Source organism: Gekko japonicus, unplaced genomic scaffold, assembly GCF_001447785.1.
Source record: "Gekko japonicus isolate JY-2015 unplaced genomic scaffold, Gekko_japonicus_V1.1 scaffold216, whole genome shotgun sequence".
In the NCBI taxonomy this organism is placed as follows: domain Eukaryota; kingdom Metazoa; phylum Chordata; class Lepidosauria; order Squamata; family Gekkonidae; genus Gekko; species Gekko japonicus.
In genome coordinates this window covers 242,157-264,803 of record NW_015165240.1, presented here as the reverse complement: position 1 = coordinate 264,803, position 22,647 = coordinate 242,157, and the positions used below count along the sequence as shown (strand labels likewise).

At 43.7% G+C, this 22,647-nt stretch overlaps 1 protein-coding gene across 1 annotated transcript in view; it reads left to right on the top strand.

Annotated features, from left to right (window-relative positions):
* NEGR1 (neuronal growth regulator 1) overlaps positions 1–15,717 on the top strand; it is a 914,174-nt gene extending 898,457 nt beyond the window's left edge. Inside the window, exon 7 of the mRNA XM_015410018.1 lies at positions 15,593–15,717. Coding sequence (XP_015265504.1) covers positions 15,593–15,717 — 125 coding nt within the window. The remainder of the gene's footprint in view (positions 1–15,592) is intronic.
* The last annotated feature ends 6,930 nt before the right edge of the window (positions 15,718–22,647 follow it).

Sequence of the window (22,647 nt, the reverse complement as noted above, 5' to 3'; positions counted from 1 at the left end):
GATTGGTCTGTAATTCTTTATCTCTTTTTCATCCGATTCTTTTTTATGTATTAAGGAGATCGTAGGGTATATACAGATAGAGAAATTACAGGCTGGCCAACCTAAAATCAGTCCCAGGCAAATTAGTAGAAACTGTAATCAAAGACAGAATTGTTAGACACATAGAGGGACAAAGCCTGCTGAGGGGAAATCAGCATGGCTTCTGTAATAGGAAATCCTACCTCACCAGCCTTTTGGAATTATTTGAGAAAGTGAACAAACATGTAGACAATGAAGACCCAGTAGACATTATATACTTGGACTTTCAAAAGGTTTTTGACAAGGTACCTCACCAAAGACTCCTGAGTAAACTTAGCAGTCATGGGATAAGAGGACGGGTTCTCATATGGATAGGGCTGCCAAGCCACGGCGGGGGATCTGCACGTCTTCACAGGATCCCTGCCGTGGGGGACAGCGATACACATTGCACCGCCATCACCAGGATGTGACGCTACGTGTCGCTCTGGCAATGGGGCTGTTTGGAGTCCCGTTGCCAGAGCGACGCATAGCATCACATCCTAGTGACGATGGTGCAACGCATATCACTGTCCCCCACGGCAGGGTTCCTGTGAAGACGTGCGGATCCCCCGCTGCGACCTGGCAGCCCTACATATGGATTAAAAACTGGTTAAATGACAGGAAGCAAAGAATAGGAATCAATGGACAGTTCTCACAATGGAGGGAAGTAAGCAGTGGACCTCTCCAAGGAACAGTATTGGGGTCAGTTCTAGTTAATTGATTCATACATTATCTGGAACTAGGGGTGGTAGTACAGTGGCCAAGTTTGCAGATGACACAAAATTATTCAAGATGGTGAAAACCAAGGTTGACTGTGAAGAGATCCAAGAGGTTGTCCACAAACTAGATAAGTGGGTGACAATATGGCAAATGAAGTTCAATACTGGTGAGTGTGAGGTGATGCACGTTGGGACAAAAAAAACCAACTTAAAGTATAGGCTAATGGGGTCTGAACTTGCTGAGACTAAGAGGAGAAAAGATCTTGCAATCGTAGTGGATAGCTCAATGAATGTGTCAACACAATGTGCTGCAGCAGTAAAAAAAGGCAAACTCTATGTTAGGGATTATTAGGTAAGGGGTTGAGAATAAAATGGCCGATATTGTAAGGCCCCTATACAAATCTATGGTGTGGTCTCATTTGGAATACGATGTACTGCTCTATTCACCATATCTCCAAAAGGACATTGCAAAGCTGGAAAGAGTACAGAAGAGGGCAACCAACACGATTAGTGGGTTTATGAGGATTATGAGGAAAGGCTGAAGTGCCTAGAACTTTTCAGTTTAGAAAAGAGAGTTGACAGAGGGATTTTTTTCTCTGTATCCCAAAATACTAGAGATCAAGGGCATCCAATGAAGCTGATGGGCAGTAGGTTCAGGATGGACAAGAGGAAATACTTCTTTACACAGAGAGTGATTAAAATGTGGAATTCACTGCCAGAGGATGTAGGGATGGCCACAGAAATAAAACACTTTAAAGGGGGATTAGATAGATTCATGGAGGATAAGTCTATCAATGGCTACAGGTCATGGTGACTGAGGGGAACCTCCACATTCAGAGGCACTAATTCTTTGAATCCTAGAGCCAGAACACAACATCGGGAAGGCCTTGGCCTCTATGTCTGTTGTTGGCTAACCAGAGAAGCTGGTTGCCCGCTGTGTGAGACAAGATGCTGGACTAGATGGACTATTGGTCTGATCCAGCAGGGCTCTTCTTAAGTTCTTATGAAGGTCATATGACCACCACCACCACCCCTTATGTCTGCACAAGCCTTTTCCATTCTTCTTCTTCTGCAGCTTTCTCAACCATTTCTACATAGAGAGCCAACATTAGTATTAGAACAGAGAGATAGACCTGCATTTTTGGTGAATAATATAGCTTTGTTTGACAATTTTTTGGTGAATAAAATAGATTAGTTTTCTGAATAGTCACAAAATTACTGAAACGTTATTAAATGAAGTTTTGAAAAAATTGTTTTTGAGTAGCATCTTCTCTAGTAGGGTTTCAAGGCTGAGCCTGCAAACTGGCAGGAGGATTATGGGGTAAACACAGAGTTTCCAGCAATTCCTAAAGATACTGCCATCACAAAATAACATATCACACTTGCGATGCTGGTGTGATGATTTGTTTGTTTGTTTTTTTAATTTGTCTCCCTGCCTCCACTTGAAGTGGTAGGAAACAAAGGGAGCTCAGGGTGGGGAATTGGTAGCCCTGTTCTCTATAAGTCCTCACTAACCTTAATGAGACAGTGGTGTTTCAGCAGTTCTCACACTGATCCTTAAATCTCCCTGGCACAATCAATTTGACAAACACCCTCCCCTGCTTTAGATATGCTTTAGATATGACGGGAACATTTAAGCCTATTGCAATCTGCAGTGTCAGCTGAGTTCCTTGTTGCAGGCACATAATACAGGCTTCTTTTTAAATCCACAAATTTCATTGGTTGAACACTCACTAAGAACATAACAGAAGCGAATGTTGGATCAGGCCAATGGCCCATCCAGTCCAACACTCTGTCACACAGTGGCCAAAAATACCAGGTGCCATCAGGAGGTCTAGCAGTGGGGCCAGGACACTGACTTAGGCCACTTGAAAACTTTGGTTTGGAATAATTTGCATCAGCAACTTCAACATTGTTTAATTCATTTTGACAACTTTGACTTCATTTAATTTGCTTCAACAACTTCATCCTCATTTAATTCACTTGTTTTGCACGTGCTCTGTATCCAAGGCTTCATGTAAAATTGAGGTCAGACCTTTATTTGCATTTCTACTTCTCTTTACCTTTACCCTTGATGGGAATGGTGGGTGTACTGAATTAAATGCTGCTGTCATTTGTCATGTAATTTGATTACCAAAACAACTTGCTCTATGGATACCTTTGGCCAGATAGTCAATATCTTCACAATTTTATTGAGAGATTACTGAGCCAGAGTAGATGTAACTTTCCATAACATAAACACTTGTAATAACTGGTCATTGCCCCCCAAGCCGGAATCAAAACACAGACAACAAGATTGGGTACTAATGAGCCACTTTATTTATTAACATCAAGCGTAACGGCCAGCAAAATGGAAAAGGGGAAAAAACAGTAGGCAGCATGGTCAAGGCCAAGGGTAAACACCCATCCCTCATCATTTGATCTAGGGTGAGCCACCCAGCCCCGGATGCAAGCCAAAGAATGTGGCTTGCGTTCAGTCAGCAGGCCAGTGTAATTGCCAGAAAAACCCAAACCCCCGAACCACAAGGCTCAAAGGGAGGAGAATCCTGTGCAATCTCTTAGGCAGTCTGTTTTCCCCGCCCCGGACCGCAGGGTTCAAAGGCTGTACTTACAAGACCCCTATGCCCCAAAGAGGTTATAAGCCAGTGCTCACCATGCCGCAGTCTGTATTGAATAACACCCTGCCACCGCAAGGGCCAAGCCTCCGCTTAGGCCTCTGTGCCAACTAACGGCCGAAAGCCGCACAAATCCCCTGCCGCAGGTCCTCCAAAAAGATATCCATACCTGCCTCAGATAGGTGAACACCATCAGTCCTGAACAGGTTCACTGAGCTGGCCATTATACCCGGGTGAGGCAAATACATGCTCGGGCCCCCTTCAAGTGCCCTCCGAATCTCCCGGTTAGCTTTGCGCTGGGCCTTGTCGATTGCCAATGGACTGCAGGAACTGCACCATACCAGGCGCAGTACCATAGCGGACCAGACAATAACCGTTCCAGGCCACCACCACCTGATAAGGTGAACATCTGACTGGGCCTGAAGGATTAGGGCCTTTCCCTTAATCAGGCCCAGGTCGTTGCCTCCCAAATGGATCAGCAAAACTTGAGGCGAGGGTCCAACCCTCCCTACAAACAACAAATGAAGCAGACCGGGCCACTGCAAGCCTCAGCGGCTGCACCATTCACCTGTGGCCAATTGGCCTAACCCCAACTGGGAGCCAATAGGTGTTCTCTTGGCTCAGTGTGCTGCCCAAAATATATAACTACGACCGCAGATGAGGACACGCTTCCGCTCAACCCGGGCGGCAGGACCTGTAACGAGAAAACAATAAGCAATGAACCAAAAACAATAACTTCCCCGTAAACCACCTCAGAGACCAGCCACAGGGCAAACATACGACGTACACTGTTGACCATGCAGGGTATCTCTTCGCTGTGGAGGCAGCACCAATCCTAAAAGAGTGCGTACAAAAATGTGCCCCTGCCAGCCCCAATCTACCTAAGGCCTGAGAAGTCATGGCCCAAAACTGGTGCCTGGTCAGCGGGGACCCATCCTGATGTTGAAACAGGACACCTTCTCCAAACCCTCTCAGGGATATGTATGCCGCCAAGTCAGAAACTGGGCATAACTCCTTCTGAGCGCACTGCCCTATGGTGACCACAGCTCCCCGTCTCTGCTGATCAGTCTTAGAGAAACATAAAGTGAGGAGGGCCCTATCCCCTTCTAAGCGAACATTGCGTGCCTCCAGAGCCCGGCCTGACCTATCAGACTTGGAATGCACTACCAACTCCCCAACACGAAGGGCCCAAAAAAAGGCCACCAGTGCCGCTGCATCGAAAAGGCGAGCCTCAAAAGCAGAAGAACAAATCTCGCCCCAACCAGCCTGTAAACCCTTCAAAATCCTCAGGGAAATCAGTCTCCTGGTATCTGCCCGTGCTCCTGCCTCCCTGGACCAGCCCTCTAGCATCCTACAGATCCGGAAATTGCCAGTTCCGTCCGTGAGCCCCCAGGCCTTACTAGCGTATGCCACCGCAGAAAGCATCGCCTTAATGGAACCAACTGCCAGCCCCTTACCTCTGAGCACCACACAAAAATGAAGCAAATGGTCCACCGGCACAGGCTAAAGATCAGGATACTTTACCTCAATTCTGAACTGGGCAAACTGGTAGACCGCACAATCATACGCCAACTTTGTGCCTGGTGCAATGGCCAGGCCAATTGCTCGGTGGACCTCTGCCTTCCAAGCGACCAAAGCTCCCACGGCATTCTCACCGGCTGCAGCTCGGTGTCTGGGGCTAGCTGACGAAATCTCTCCATTTGTTTGCGAGAGAGAGTGTCAGCCACCCCATTGTCAATCCCGGGCACATGCTTGGCAAGAGACAAAATATAGTGCTGCAAACAGCGCAGCGTGAATGCGCAGACCAAGGACATGACCCATGACGATCTGGAAGTGAGAGTGCTGATGATATAGACAACAGCCAAATTGTCACACCAAAAATACACGGTGTGGTTAGCCATCACATCACGCCACAACCAGACCGCCACCAGTATAGGGAAAAACTCAAGGAAGGTAAGATCCTTGGACACACCATCCGCTTTCCAGTCATCCAGCCACTCCTTGGCACACCACTGCCTTTGGAAGTAAACTCCAAAGCCAAGTGACCCAGCAGCACCAGAGTGTATCTCAAGCCCGCATGCAACTGCAGCTCTGTCCTCCAGAAGGAAATTCTGTTAAAGGACCCCAGGAACTCAAGCCACACACCCAGGTCGGCCTGAATCCCTGCTGTTACCGTGGCCCTGTGTTGAGGAAGGCACAAACCCCTTATTACATTGCACATGCGGTGCAAAAAGGCACGGTCTGGGCCAACCACCTTGCAAGCAAAGTTAGGTAAAGGTAAAGGTTCCCTTGCTCGAAAGCCAGTCGAATCCGACTCTAGGGTTGCGGTGCTCATCGCCGTTTCAAAGCCGAAGAGCCAGCATTGTCCGAAGACATTTCTGTGGTCATGTGGCTGGCATGACTAAACACCAAGGCGCACAGAACGCTGTTACCTTCCCACTGAAGTGGTACCTATTTATCTACTTGCAATTTCTTGCTTTCGAACTGATAGGTTGGCAGGAGCTGGAACTAGAGACGGGAGCTCACTCCGTCATGCGGCACACTCGGGTCTCGAACTGCTGAACTACCAACCTTCCACAGTCTGCAGTTCAGCGTCTTAACCACTTGAGCCACTGCTGTGCTACTGTATCCAGCTCCACTCCCAGAAAAGTCATCCGGCATGTAGGGCCTTCTGTCTATTCATGAGCTAATGGTACACCCAACTCCCCAGCCTGGTCCTGAACACTCTGCAGAAAAAACTCACACTGCCCAGAGCCTCCAGGACCGACAAACAAAAAGCATCTAGGTAGTGCACAACTGTGGTAATCCCTGTGTGAAACCGGAGGGCCCATTCCAGGAAAGTGCTGAAATGTTCAAATGCTGCACAGGATATTGAACAGCCCATTGGTAAAGCCCGATCTATATAGAATTGACCCTCAAAACAAAACCCCAACAACTCAAAGTCACTGGGGTGCACAGGGAGCAGCCAAAAAGCAGATTTAATGTCACATTTGGCCAATGCGGCCCCGAGACCACACTGGCGCACCACCTTTATTGCCTGGTTGAAGGAGGTGTACCAAACAGAGCATAAGGAGTCTGGAATGGCATCATTAACCAATGCCCCCCTCGGGTAAGAAAGATGGTGAATCAACCTATACTCACCCTGAACTTTCTTAGGAACACTGCCTAAAGGGGAAACCTGTAGGTTCGCCACTGGTGGAACAGGGAAAGGTCCCAAGATCCTCCCCTCTGCGCTTTAGCCAGTACCCCTGCATAGACCATGAACCCAGCCACCAAGTTAGCCCAGGTCCTATCAACCTGCATCTTCCTAAGCTTCTCCTTGTCCCTGTCCTTGAGATCCTCCTTATCCTTCTCCAATTCATGGAAAAGAAGGGGAAAAACATCGACATACTCGCCCCGACAAATTTTGTCCCTGGTGGTTGATAATAAATGATCCCCCAAAGGCAATGCCACATCTCCATAAGGGAGCTCCGAAGCTGTTGCATCCATGTAGGACGCCCCCTGTTGGCACTTGGACCCACAACATTGTCCAGGTCCAGAGGGCTGATCCGCACAACACCCCCTGAGAGGCCGCTGCCTGGACTGCTGCCCCAGTGACCACCCACAATGTTGTCCAACCATGTGTGTACAATGTATGTGCTCTGTACCTGAAACCAGGGTGGTGGGAGTCCCGCAATGCCCCCAAGGCAAGGCAACCCCCACCAGGGATCCAACACCCAACTTACCAGCTGCATCGCCCACCAGGACTGGGGCTGGAACAGGTTTCGCCACACCCTGTGGAGGCCCAACGCCTGAAGGGCTCGCCTCTTCTTCATCTGGTAGATTTGGGTGTAGTTTGGTTAAGTTCGCAGACTCTAATCTGGAAGAACCGGGTTTGATTCCCCACTCTTCCACTTGCACCTGGCTGGATGACCTTGGGCAAGCCATAGTTCTGATAAGAGCTGTTCTTGAAAAAGAGCAGTTTCTATCAAGAGCTCTCTCAGCCCAACCTTCCTCACAGGGTGTCTGTTGTGGGGAGGGGAAGGGAAAGGAGTTTGTAAGCGGCTCTGAGACACCTTTGGATAGTGAAGGGCGGGGTATAAATCCAATCTCTTCTTTTCTTCTTCTTCCTTCACCATCTCCAGCACCTGTTGAGACCCTGCTCTCAACCAGAGACAGTCTAGTTAGAACTTCAGCCTGAAAGCACTTGTTGAATAAAGTGCGAGTTTCTTTTCTCCCTGTCTGGCCCTGACTTGGTGGGGTCCGGGGGGTAGCAACCCCAGAAGCCTACTCAGCTGCAAGCAAACGAGCCAGAATTGCTTGCTATACCTCATAACCTCCATCTTTGTCAGAGGAAGAAAGGGTAGGGGCTGGACACTTAGGTGGAGCCTTAGGGGCTGGGTTCTTCCCTTTTGCACCTTTTTTGGGTGCCATTGCACCAAGCAGCACCCCTAAGAGGAATACCAAGACCAGCTATATCCCGAGGCCTAAGACGCCCCAAAATCCTGCTATAATGGACACTCTAACAGCTCAAAAAGATGGCCACCGTTATCCCAATACAAAATGGTTGCCAATGAACTGCACAAAATGGCCACCAGTGAACTGCCCAAAATGGCCGCAAATAAACTGTGCAATGGCTACCAGGCCCCACAAAATGGCCACCCCCAATAGGATTTATGCCAAGCACCCCCCTGAACTCAGGAGGCCAAGCAGGCAAGTCCCTTGCAGCCGACTCTGAATCAATCCCCCCAAGGCTTCTTTTTCTCGGAGCTCCGCTGCACCACACAGGATGGAACTGTCCCAAGAAAACTACTGCCAAGGGGGCCCCTCCTGTCACCAAGTACCCACGCACACTTATGGCGTGCGTTGCTGGCAGACAGACCCCTTCCTCAGACTGTGCCCCCGCCTACAGCTGCCAGGCCTTAAGGCCGTGAGCCCCTCAGGGACCTCCTGGGGAGGTGCCGCCACATCCCCTAGCCCACGCTCCCTGCCCAGGCCCCACTACCACCACGGGGTGAAAAGCCCCAATCCATCGCTGACTGGAGCCTTGTCACTATGCGCACAGATACGGTGCCTCCTCGGAGAGTGGGGCCTGGAGTTGCTGCTGCGCTGCTCGACCACTGCCCCCGTCACTGCCGGCTCGATGCCACTGCTCCCTGTTCGGCACCTGGAGCTCAAAGGAGCTCCTACCAGGCTGAGCACGAGGGGCAGAATGAAGAAGGAAGGCCAGGGCTGGCACAGGAAACCTCTGCCCCCGCCCCCTAGAGTTACCCGTATGCGGCAATTGCCACAACATGCTGCCTCTGCTCCTAGCAGGGCAGCAAAGGTGACCCACCAGCAGCATGGCCTGGGGACTATCAGCTGGTGAGCTGAAGTGTCTTGAAATGGGATATTATAGATAGTTCAGCTACCAATCTGAAATCAGTTGAAGTTATGTTCTATCAAAAAACATTACTTGGATCCTATAAATTTCTTCCACCTTGCCTTGAGTGAGTATAAAGCATGTAGCACCAGAGGAATGCACTCCAAAATGGAGTACCACACTGTGTAAACAAAATAAAAATATAGGATCCCAACTAATAGGTTGGCTCCAGTGTAGCCATTGTTCAATTATAAAGCATGTCCGCTCACATAATGGGAGGCAGCAATTTCCACAGATTCCCCTCTCCCAACACACAACCCTTCAACTCCATTCTTGAGTCTCCTGAGTCAGGGGGAGTTTTCCTGTGATTCTTGGGTGCTCTGGAATGAGGCCCGCCCTTTGTTTCTCCATGCATAGGGCTCTACAGAACTTTTGTGGGCAAGGAAACATAATGTAAGCTGATATCACTGAACGGTATTTGTAATCCAGACTTTATCTGGGTCTAGTGAAATTCTGTTGGTATTTTAGCCAAATCTCCTCTATTTTTATTTATTTACTTTTAAATTCTCCTACTTGAATACTGTTCAAAGTGGCTAATAATTTAAAATTAAAATTAAATATAATAACAGAAATGCACAATGGATATAAAACCACAGCTAACTGATCCGTTGGCAAACAATTATTGCAAATTTGATCTGGAACAGAACCAAGGAAGGAGCCCTGTAGATCTCATCCAGCAATGCAGAGAGTAGGAATGATAACAGATCAGCTGAATGACCTTGCCAGTGTGGTTCACAGTTTCCAGAAACAAGCTCAGGGAACTCAGGAAGAAACCAGACTCCAGTCCTGATTCTCAAATAAAGAGTGAATTCAAACCCATCCTAGAAAGTATACCACCCTCACAATACTACATGGACCATTTCTGCACAAGTGCAAACCGTCACATCAGCGCTCTTAAATAATAGAAGTTTCTAAAACTTTCCACACAACTATTTGCCTCCCCAGGAGTAGATCTGAATTTAGTGCCCCATTATCCTGCATTTTTCAAATCCACTTTTTCCATGATTTCCCCCCCTTCAGATCTGAACTCCCAGTTTTATAGTGAAGAATTCTCGATTTCAAATTTTGTTTCCCACCACCCTTTTGTGTCGTCAGTTCACCCCCCTCAAGTTGTCCCCTGAGTGATGCGCTAATTTTTAACCATACTGCTAATTGTGTTACAACATGATTTTTTTTTTCATTATAATATAGCAACATTATAACATTGGGACAAAACAGGTAGCAAAGTTTCATGTAGCCTTCTCCCATCCATGAAGTTCCTTTCCTTTCCTTTTTTTGGGGGTGTGTGGGGGTAGGTTTCGTAGCCTCGCTCTTGTATTGTTTCTTCATTCCCCTCCAAAGCTCCGGGTGTGCTTTTGATGACAATTCAGTCTTTTAAATATCTAAAATTAATGGAATTATATAATAGACTAGCAGTAAAGCCCATTGTGAAAGCAATACAACGAGATCTAGAAAGAGGCTCTGGGGCAGTGCTCTGGCTTTGGGCAAACAGTGTCAGTTTGCTGTGGTGACCTCAGCAGGGTATAATGACAGAGTCCACTGTTTTCTCCAGAGGAACTGATCTCTGCTACCTGAAGAGCAGTTGTAATTGTGAGTGATCTGTAGCCCTCACCTGGAGATTGGCAGCAATTGTTACCCAGGACAAAATGCCTGGTTTGGAGGGTGTAGTCTTATGGCAATCTGCCTGTCTGAGGTCCCACCCCTCCGCAAACCCCACCCTCTCCAGGCTCCACCCCTCAAATCCCCAGGAATTTGTCAGCATGTAGTTGGCAACCCCATCTCCTTCCCAGCTAACCATCAACCTACCATTATCTGCCCCTTTGACTTCAGCTGACTTCTGCCCTCCCTTCTGCAGAGCAGTTGTAATTCTGAGTGCTCTCCAGCCCTCACCTGGAGATTGGCAACAATGGTTCCCTATGAGGGACTGACTGGTTTGGAGGGTGGAGTCTATGGCATTGTACCTGTCTGAGGTCCCACCCCTCCTCAAACCTCACCCTCTTCAGGCTCCATCCCTCACGTCTCCAGGAATTTCCCATCTGGAGTTGGCAACTCTATCAGGACTGGCCCCAATGTGTTTTCTCCCAAAGGCCAAAGTAGGTGACAGGACCAAGCTTAGTTACCTACCAACAGGCACTGAGGGGAATGTAGGGTTGGCAGCTCTAAGGAGGGAAATACCTGGAGGTTTGGGGGGTGGATTCTGTAGAGGGCAGCATTGGGCGGGGGGGCGGAAGGACTCAGCAGGTATAATGTCATAGGGTCTACCCTCCAAAGCATCCATTTTCTCCAGGGGAACTGATCTCTGTCATCTGGAGATCAATTGTAACAGTGGGAGATCTCCAGGTCCCACCTGGAGATTGGCAACCCTAGGGGGAAGTCAGCTGCACAGCAGGGGGTTGAAGAGAATGGTTTGATGGCTGCTGGGCCAAGATTGGCAGCAATAGTTCCCCAGGAGCCCCATCGTAAATGCACCAAACAATTCCTAAAGATTTTCCAAAACACTACTCTGTTGATAAATTGCAACACTTTGAATTAGCACCAAAGCTTTAAGATCTCTCCAGCTGTCACCTGGAGACTGGCAACAGCTTGTCTGGAGTGTGGGCAGTATGGCATTGTATCTGTCTGAGGTCCCCCTCTTCCTCCTCCTCAGACCCCACCCTCAGCAGGCTTCAACCCTATGTCCTTTCCAGGCAACCATCAGCCAACCTTTATCTGCCTGTCTGTCTTAAGTTTTACATCCCCCCCACAGCCTCTGCCTAGGGAAAGGGCAGTCTTTCCCTGCAGTGGGAACCAAAGCAGCTGACATCATTCTCCTCTCCCCTGTATGATCCACACAACTACCCTATGAGGTATGTTAAGGTTGAAAGTGTGTGAATAGTCCATAGTCCCCCAGGCAGCTTTTAAAACATGAACCTGGGACCTGCACACTATCTGTGGCAGTAATGGGGTGACTGCTGGCACCTTTTCCTATCATTTTTTGCCTTGTGGTATTCTGCTTGTGGTGTGATCTGTCTTCTTTGTGGTGTGGGGTGATTGTGTTATTGGGTTTGTTTCTTTTAAAGAGGAAGTGATGTGTTGTGAGTGAGGACATATGTTACCTCAGAATACAGTAGTTCCCATATGCAACTGAACATTCCAACTGCCTTGCGGGGGGGGAGTTTGAGGTGTGGAATGGAGTGAAGTCCAATCAGCTTCCATATGCAAAAGACCTTGGAATGCTGGGCGGGACTGCACAAAGCAGCCAGTCAACCCAGCCAATGTCTTCTGAGTGGCAGTTCTTCCGGCCAAACACTAAAGGCGGGCATTTTAGAACGTTGGTCCCCACTACTGCTTTATTATAAGGGAGAGATTTTATAATCATGGAAACTCAACATGTGCAGTGTTTCCATTTAGCATGGTTTATAATTAGTAAATAACACTGTGATGAACTGGTGTATTCAGTAAAACTATCATGAATGGAATCCTATTTTCATGAGGATTTTGCGGAAATCTTTGCCAGCCATTTTCTTACTTGGCCTTTGAAATGGTGGCAACCATGCTGTTCTCCACAATACATCCAGCCTTTTTTTTTACAATATTATGATGTTATAACATTACTGAATATGCACAAAAAAGGGAGGTTCTGTCACTGATGATGTACATAATGACACACTTAGCATGCTTCATAATTATTGAATAATACTGTTATGAATTGGTGTATCCAGTTTGCTGATCAGCAGCCATTTTCTTAGTTGATGACTAAGGAGGGACAGGGGACCTTTGAAATGCTGTTCCCCATGATACATTCAGTCTTTTATTTTTATTTTTACAAAGTTATGATGTTATAAAACTACTGCATATGCACACACAAAAAAGAGGTTCTGCTGCTGACAAAGTACATGATGGCACATTTAGCATGCTTCATAATTGTTGAATAACACTGTTATGAATTGGTGTATCCAGTTCTATGACTCCCAGCCATTTTCTTAGTTGGTGACTAAGGAGGAGGAGGGATGATTGAAATGGCGGCATCCATGTTGTTTCCCATAATACATCCATCCTTTTAAAAAATGTTATGATGTTGTAATTTTACTGCACACAAGCAAAAAAAGGGAGGTTCTGTCACAGAGAAAGTACACCATGACATGGCCGCACTACCCCTTTTCAAAGGAAGTGCAGAACACATGGAGAGGGTCAGATCCAAATTCAAGAAAAATGCCTTTTTGTGGAAGGGGTGCTGAAAAGTCGGAGCATCAGCTGGGGATTCAGTTTGCTGGGAAACAGAGGCAGCATTGAGGTGCGGAAAAGGTCACAATGTCAGAAGTGCCAAACTTTTCACAGATTCAGAATACAGTAACACAGCCCAGGACAAAGTATTAAGAGTTTAGGAGGCTCTGCTTTCCATGCCAATCTCTTCATATATAGAAAAGCTAGACAACCAAAGAAAAGCTTGAAGACAAGAAGGACTGCAAAGCACCTTCACCTCTACCCTTAATTGGCAATTTTGCTGAAAACTGGAGATGATATGAACAGTGTTCCCTCGTCTATATGAAAGTCTCAAAGGCAGACAAAAAAGGAGAAAAGTACAAAGTGGCCATTTTGCTGTACACTATTATGGAAGAACTTGCCCGGAGGTTTACAAAAACCTAACATAACAGCCCAAGGGGCCTAATATAGATTATGTGTGGGGGTTTAAAAAAATACTTAAGAATAATTGCAATCCTACAAATAACATTGCTCTTGAGATATTTCAATGCTGGTCTCATTCAGTAGAAACTCAGATGGACAAATATGCTATAAAGCTGAGGCAAATGCAAGGAACTGTAGTTTGGGAACACTGAGAATCCTATATGCTCAGGGCCAAGTTTCTCTTCAGTGTGGTTGTTAAAAAACGAGAATAGCAATTGCTAAGGGAATCAAAGCTGAGTTTACAAAGGCAATAGACATCTGCAGAGACTCTGAAGTCATGCAAGCACAAATTGAGTTCACAGCTGGGTCACAGAGTGACACATTTCTTCAGGCCCTAACACAGCAGAGAACTCTAAGCACCAGGTTCAAAGCCAGACCACCAAAGTGTAGCAGCAACACCACCACATAGGTCATTCCCACAAAGAGTTCTTTACTTGTACTATACATCTATCAACAACCTGTCCTGTTTGGGGGTTAATATGTTACACAGACAGAAAATTAAATCATTTTCCTGTGCATGCAGGACAACCCACTAAGCCAGAAAATATAGCCAAAATCCCTGGTTAAAGCAGAAAGTAATCAATCTCTCTTAATCGATTCATCATGAAGTATCATCAGGTGGTCAAAATACTAATTCTTCCGGGCCATTTTATTCCTATGAAATTAAAACTTGATACTGTGGCTGCAGTCACATTTTGCCTGCATACTATCTGAACAAAATACCAGATGTCTTAAAGAAAAAAGTCTGTTGCTGCACCAGCAATAGCTTCAGAACAGAATGGGAAAGAGGAGTAATTTTATCAACAACTAGCACAGGCAGAAAAAAAGTGATTGTCAGCCCAGGATGCCGGCATACTCCTAAACATGATGTGCAGCGTAAGTATGCTAGAGCACAAACTATCATATATTAAAGAATCTGAAGTTTGCAAAGGCCTTTGAGGGTGTCATGGGATGCACCACATTTTTATAGACCCAGCAGTCATCTCTGTTATCCAAGGATGCAAAAATACATCCTTTTCAGTGATGCCTAGAATGAATTTACTGAAGCTTTTAGAGCAATGGCTATAGCCAGGGTGGCTGTGTACCCTATAGAATAATAGCTGGGGCATCTCTGAAACAAAAAATAAATGGCAAGCTACAGGTTGCTTGGGTCCCCAAGCATTTATTCGAGTCAGACTTGGACCACAATAGTATTCCATTCCAACACCAGCAGATATTCAGTATTGGTGGCCTGGTTACTATTGTGGTTGTGAAAAACAGCTACTGCCTATTTGACTAGTTAAGGAACCTACTAACGTATTAAATTTTAACAAACTATGGGTCAAATACACACTTCTTTTTCTGCTTTTTGGAATTATGTCAACTGCTGAAGAGTTACGGCAAAAAAGTATAAGATACTAGGAATAAGGCCTAGTATAAGGAACTAGGAATAAATCATCTTTCAACACAAAGGGTCAAATCAGATGATATGCCAGGAAAGCTGAGATAGTAGCCTACATGAACTGGCAGAGAAAGAAAACAAGAAAGAAAACACAAGATTCCTTGGGCAATATATCCCAGGTGAAGACTGTGTAGACTGCTGCATGGGAGGGAGATATCTTGAAATACTGACATCACATCAGAAAGTTCTGACCAAAACTTTTGAGTTTTCATTGGAATGTTTATATGGAACCTATGTGCATAGGACTCTTTCCTATGCTATTAGAAAACCTGAAAAGACTGTGCTCCTGATCATTCAGTGTTAACCATGTGCATATAAGGTCTATACAAATGTACCAATAAACATATCTATGTCAAAGTGGGGCTTGCCACTACAATCCCACTGTCTAAAAAGGGGTATAAAGAGGTATTAAAGTACATGTGTTCCCTCATTAGAAATGAAATGTGTGAACCAGCCCTTCAGTAACTACCTATGTTACAGAACTTTGCCTGGAGCACCCCATTTTAGCATTACTTCAAAGGCTGTTTTAGCTGTATAATTTCCCCTATGTGTTCTTTGTTTCAGCTGTGCTTTTCTGCTGTTTGCTAATTTTGACATCTGTTGATATAATAATTCTAATTTACAGTTTAAAAGGGAGGGGAATGGGGAAACAACAGAACCATTGGCTTAAAGGTCTGTGTTCTTTTCTTTCCAGCTCCAAGTACGACCCAGCTTGGAATCACTGGGGGCACTGAAGTTCTATTGTCCTGCTGGTACCTTGTGTTGACACTGTCCTCTTACACCAGCATACTGTACCTGAAGAATATCATTCTACAATAAATGTAAAGAACCATGAAAGGCTTTTAAGGATTCTTTGAAAGTGCTGATGACTGGATCCAATCTGGTAGAGTGTGTTAAAAAGCGGCGTGGGATATAATCAGCAGTGCTTATATGGGGATGATCGCCTTCTGTAGAATTGCTCATTATGTAAATACTTTAATTCTACTCTCTCTTTTTTATTAGCTGCATTACCTTGTGAAGCAGTACACATTGTCCTTTTTTTTTTAAAGACGTGAAAGCTCTGAAATTACTTTTAGAGGATATTAATTGTGAGTTCATGTTTGTAATCTATAACTTTTCAAAAGCATTCAGTCATAGTCTGCTGATTTGCAGATTGTAGTTTACATAAAAAGAACCCAAATATTGCAGTTAAAATATGATCTTTAAGGCTGCAATACAAGCATTCATTTCCCTCTTTAAATAAGATTCTACCTGCATTTACATGGAATCTTTTTTTACAAAGAAGCTAAATAATATTGCCTTTGATTCACTTCTTCAAAAAATAGAATACATATCTAGATTTTCTTCTAGCATGATCTTCAGATTTCAAGAATGAGCCTTGTAATATGACTGCAGTGTGCATTTCTGCTTTGATTTTTATTTTCCTGTCAGTTCAGCATGGGTGTGCCTTCATAAGCTAAGATACTGCTTTTTCTCTTCCTCTCCAACAAACTCGGATGTTTTTTGGTAGATGTTAAGCTCAAGGGTACAGAATTTCTTCTTATGGACAAAGGTTCTATTGGCTGTAAAATGTCTACCACCAATGGGGTAAAGGAACTACTCCAAACACTGAGCACAGCAAAAAGTCTAGTACTTTTTAGCAGTCTATCATGTAAAACAGATATCCCAAGCCTGTTCAAAAATAGCAGAGATCTCTCTCTGAAAATTATTTTTGAATGTAACTGTTTTCCTTTCATCATTCCAAGTAAGAACTCTTAAAAGGTTGCAAAGAAAGCAACTACCCTTTTATTTTCCTGTAATTAGAAGCTAATTCAACATATCAGGGTTGTTTTCCCCATTGAATTTATACAGTATTGGGTTGCTTCACTTACGGATCATAGTGTTTAAACTTACAAAATCTTTAGGAGCATCAGAATTCTCATTGTACACATACGTCTAAAACACATACAGAGAAATAATCATGACTCTAGGAAATGAACTTTATTACATAGGACAAATGCTAACATATTGCAGCCATTTAAAAATTCTACCCAAAGATAATTTTAACAAACAAACAAACCCATAAACCATTGCTTTGTCTCCCAACCAGTCACGTGGCTCAGGAATTTCCTCAGACACCTGCTCTGCTATATGCCATCCATATCACCTCTTGGAAAGGGATGGGTGGATTGAAGTCCTGTAAATGATGAGACATCATTCTACTACACAGGTTTATGGGGAAATGCCAATGGATACAACTTTTCTGTAGAGAGGGAAAGTTTCAATGTTCTATTCAGCCTAGTGAAAACTGAATAAGATAGAAAAGAGCTACTTTCTCATACATACATCCCTTATCAGTGGCAAACCTAATTACGATTAGGTGCAACTTGTGAAGAAAAGGGTTCCTCCCTTTATTTATCGCACACTAGATATCTGTCAAAATTTTGCTAATATTGCATGCCTGTGTTAGGAAAATCATTTCATTTTCTCCTCAGAAAAGACTTCTATTATTCCTAATCCCACAATTCCTGCTTCAGAACAAACTAACATTGCAAATTACACCTAGGTAAAAAGGCTTAGCAAAAACAACTTCATTTTATATACATAACATGTCTTTATATGGCTGTAATAGGCATTATATTAGCAAAGCAAAGCAAATGAAAATAGCATCTGCATATTTGTAGGTGATGCTTTGCCTCCACTGTATATTGCATTACCAGTTAACAAAGGTCTTAAAATAACACCTGAAAACTGGGGGAAGGGGGGTGTTTGCAAATGTATCCCGTGTTAAATAAGTAAATACTGAAGTACATGCAAAATGCTTTCATTTGGATTTAGTCTGGTTCTTTATGCAAGAACAAATGGTGGGAAATTACCCTTTGCTGCTTGAGATATCTGTTCTCACTGGTTCAGAATCAGACTAAGGTCCTTTCCACACTAGACCTTAAATTCTGGTTCAACCCTGTCCCTGAACTTACATTCTACACTACACGTGAGTTCACCCCTGTATCTTGGGGTGTTTTTTACATTCTACACTACACTAGAGTTCAACCCTGTAATTATCTCGGGGTATTTTTTGTTTCCACATTACATTGAGGTCACCCTGGTTTCACCCCACAATTTTCCTGGGATAAACGGATGCTGTTATAACAGGGATAAATGCAAGGCATTGTAACGTGAGTTGAACTCTGATAAAACCAGGGGTGAGATCCAAATGCGGAAAGGACCTAAGAGTTAACAGCTTGTCTCTTTAACTGAAGTTGTTAGGAGCTATGCACAAAACACAGTAAGTTCATGTCTCAAAGAGAGAAAGAGAGGTTAGCTGTTACAGTTCAGAATGAGCTCATGTAAACAAGCTTTTAGAGCAATGATTATAACCAAGGGAAATTAAGAGCTCAAGGGAAATTTAGTGGCTGCAGTGGTTAAAATGTAACTCAGTTTAAACTGGCATTCAGAGAAAGAATCATGGTTTATTAAATAATTAAGGCTGTAATGCTAAGCATGTTTACCAAAGAATAAGCCTCCTTGAGCTAAGTGGGTCTTCTTTCTAAGTAAAACATGCTTAGGGTTGCACTGTACATCACCCATGTGTCAGCTTACAAAAGCTGGAGGGAAAGAAGGAGACTTTGTGAGCAGTTTGAGCATCCTGCTGCAGAATAGTCACACAGTCTTCAACAGGGTCTTCTATCAGAGCTCTGCACTGCTATTGCTGGCTCAAAACTCAATACGCTCAGTTTATCCACATCCAATTTTGAAGGCTTAAATTACACATTCCTTTAGGTCCTTGATATTCTTCTCCATAAGTAAACTGTACATAGATTAGGAAAGAAATCAAATTATGTAGCAGATGGCTCTTAGAAACCATTAGAATGTTCTGTTTTGAGACTTGAAGATGGCAGGACAATATTATTTAATCATACAATTTGGATTCACAGATAAAATATTATTATTTCCTCATCCTATCTTATAGGACTATCAGTGACATAAATAAGGCATTTTTTAAAAAAAGCTTGTTTGATCTGGTAGAATATTCTGACACTCTGAGTGACTGGCTATTCAGACATGATGGGATAGCAGAAAGCACAAGTGATTTGCAGCTGAAGGATTTTGTGCTTCTTTTGTACTGGGAACTTTTAAATAGGACATAGGCATATCCCCTATAGAATGGTACAAAGAGGTACCGAGAACAGCATGTGTGAGTCCCTTGTGCCTCCTATTCTCCCTATGCATTTGAATGTGTGAAGCCATCCTTTTTTTCTTGTATTGCAGCTTTAAAGTTCTGGAATGTGTTCAATAGGTTGAAAGGGTAGTGGTGCAGAAAGTATATGTGTGGCACTACTCTCTCAAGGAGAAAGGAACAATTCAAAGATGGTTCAAAATGAAGTACCGCCATGTATCTTCTCAAATGCATCAAGAGCTGTTTTAATTCATTTGCTCATCCAAACTCTATAGTCAAGTTAATTGCCTTCATGATCTCCCCCAGCACATGGAGTCTGATGATTCCAGCAGCAAAACAGGGTGATTTTTTAATTATTGAACTTGGAAGTACCTGTGAAAAGATTGGTATTTTTTGTTTGTTTGTTTGTGTGGGGAACTCCTACCACAGTAACATCGGGAACACATAAATCCAATGTTCACTTTAGCCTCTGAATGTTTGCTTGCAATTATTGGGTGCAATTTCTTTTCAACAGCCTAATCCCATGGTTGCAGATAAAATGGTGTGTAAACCTCTGCCTGTATGTTCAAGAGGAGAATCATCTGCACAAAACTGGGCTCAGTCCTATAAGTATTTACAGTGGTAGTGGGACCTTTGTAGTAGGTGCTTACAGGATTAGCCACACAGAGGCTCCTCTTGAAAATATGGTCAGTTACGGGACTAATCCTGTCAAGACAGGCACATGCATACAGATCTGCACTGTGTAGTCCCAATATTTTTTTTAAAAAAGAAAGAAATTAGCAAGTGTCTATGTATTCATAGGATTACTCCCTGATAAAAGTTCCATGCTTTGTTGGTAAACTTTTTTTCCTATATAATCATTGTACAATTTGGGATTTACTGGGAATTGATGTGGATTGTGTTGATTGTTGCAAATTACAATAACATTTACAGAGTTTATTAGTCCTTAAATTGTGGGGTATGTTTGCTTTCTTCTATTTCTGACATGATAATCTGTGCTCATCTAGTTGATATCATTGCTGTTCATATTTTTAATCAGCCACAATTATATTTCTCCCAGTCATGAAAAATAATGAAAAATAAATGGATTAGCTCCAAGAGATACAACTGAGGACTTATTATGCACAAGTTGTTCCAAACATTGAATAGTTACAGGTTGTGACAATATGTATAGCAAATCAGGACTCTACCCTTACATTGTTGCCAGACAGTGGAAATAAGGTTGTGATTCTACTGTTGCAGGTTGTGATGCTAGACTGGAGTTAGGGATATTTCAATAAATCTTATACAAATATCAGGTTTTAGGGAGCTAACTCTAAAAATAATTATTCAAAATCCAACCGAAGTAGAGAACTTTCTCTGCTCTTGCCACTTTAAAATTACACTCCATTTTAGATACAGAAGTTAAAATCACCAACAGTAAAGTTATTTTGCACATTTTCAAGTCAATGCTCAACATTATATTGACCAAAATACCCATCTACCCCACACAACTGTGTGCACTTAAGAATGTGTATACCAAAATATGTATTTACATGGATAAATAATATGCCTTAATGCTTCAGTATGCACTTACTTTCAGGGACTGGACCACCCTCTTCCAGTCTGAGGAAAATAGTCCATATTCCATAACTTTACAGTGAAGAGTTTGTTTTGGAAAATAATTTTCACCCCCAAAAGGGCATTCAACCATTTTAAATATTCTTTTACCAAGTAGACTGTGTTAAAATTCAAAGCCATGGTGGAACTCTTAACTTCAGATTCCAGGTAGGCAGAATAATATTATCTAAGGAAATTATTAATGTTGCAATCCAGATCCTTTGGAGTTCACTGGAATAGGTATGATTATGGATTGTATCTGAAGGACATGAAATACAAGGTGAAACCATGATTCCTTGCTGCTAGATAATCATTTGATGTAAACCATGTCTCTGCAACTGTTGAAGCACCAAGATGACCGCAGCCAACCAACCACGTATAGCAGCTCACCATGAGCTTAATAAATCTTCTGGGATGCCTACACAGACAGGAAGGAGGAATTGTGAAGCACCTGGTGGGCCACAATACATGGCTGAGGCATTGCGTTTGACTTGGTAAGTAAAAAATTTTGCAAGCTTGGTGGACATCATAGTGGAGAATATCCTGTATTTACTGTACTTACTAAAGAAACTGCTGTGAATATGGAAGTAAGGCAAATATATTTCAATAACATTTGTAAAGAATTCATTGGTGATCACTCTGTTCACATTTCAAATACAATCTCTCCTTTCTTCCACTCTTAACTAAAATTTCTTCACTTGGTCTTTCTGCTAACCTTTCAAAGCACAGTTGTCTTCTTCCATTTTCTCTTTGGAATACATCACCACCACTCTCTCCCCTGCATTGTACTCACACATCCAATAGGCAGTGCCTGCATAAGTTTCAAGCAAATGATTTCCTTCAATGAACATCTGGCTTGACATGTGGGTGAGAAAACTATAGCAAGAGAAGTGAACCAATTATGACTTTAGCTTCATGAGAAGCACAAAAGTCAGTAAAATAGAATGCTGATTGTATGAGAGAGATGGGATGGGAATATACTAATCTGAGGCAGAAGCTGACGAAAATATATATGCTACATTTCCAAAATGTGTATACAACCTGATGGTTCTGAGAAGCAACACATGCTCTCTCATAATAATTTAGGTGGGCAAAGTAGACAACTGTTTCCATCTCATGTGTCGTACATGCAAGGTTTTAAGCCTGCTTTAGCCTACATGGTACTCAACTTGATTCTGGAAGACATGTTCCCTCAACTTGATTCTGGAAGACATGTTCCCTCAACCTATTTCTGGAAGACATGTTCCCATACTAATTGCCTTGAACTCTACAGAATGGTGACAGGAAATTGAAGTGGCTAGATTGAAAAAATTATTTCCAGGGAGCCACTGAGAACTATGACCATTTCCCCACAACTTCTGTCTCACCAGTGAAATCATTTTACTTTCTAAAGAGAATGCTAGGGCAAAAGGACCTGAGGGGAAAGCCCTCTATTATACATAATAATAATATTTTATGAGGAAATTCCACTTTTCCCACTACTCAATATTGTTCCCTTATTAATTTCCATGGAAACCTCTCTGGAGATCAGTAATGAAAACTCTTTTCTTCAAGCTCTTTCTTCTGTAATCCCATGTGTTCCCACAAAGCAAAGTGCTAATCACCCAGGACTTCTGGATATAGGGTTGCCATTTCCCAAGTCCAGGCAGGGAATTCCCCAGTTTGGGGGGCTTCTGCCTACCACTGGCCTACAGGTTGGCAGGGGAAATCCCACCCCCAAACAGCCGTATTTCCTGGTGATGTCCCCAACATGATGATGTCACCCAGTAGTGGCGTCATTTACATCAGAGATGTCACACGGTAAAACTATGGTTTGAGGGCAATTTTACCATAGAGTTTTGCCCTCAAACCAGAGCATCGCTGCACGACATCCCCGGCATGATGACATCACTTCCAGGTGGCATCATTGCATCAGGAAACCCCACCCCACTCCTGGAAGGCTCCCTCCCACCCCCTGCCAGCTCGTCGATGAAACTTGGCAACCCTGTTTGGAT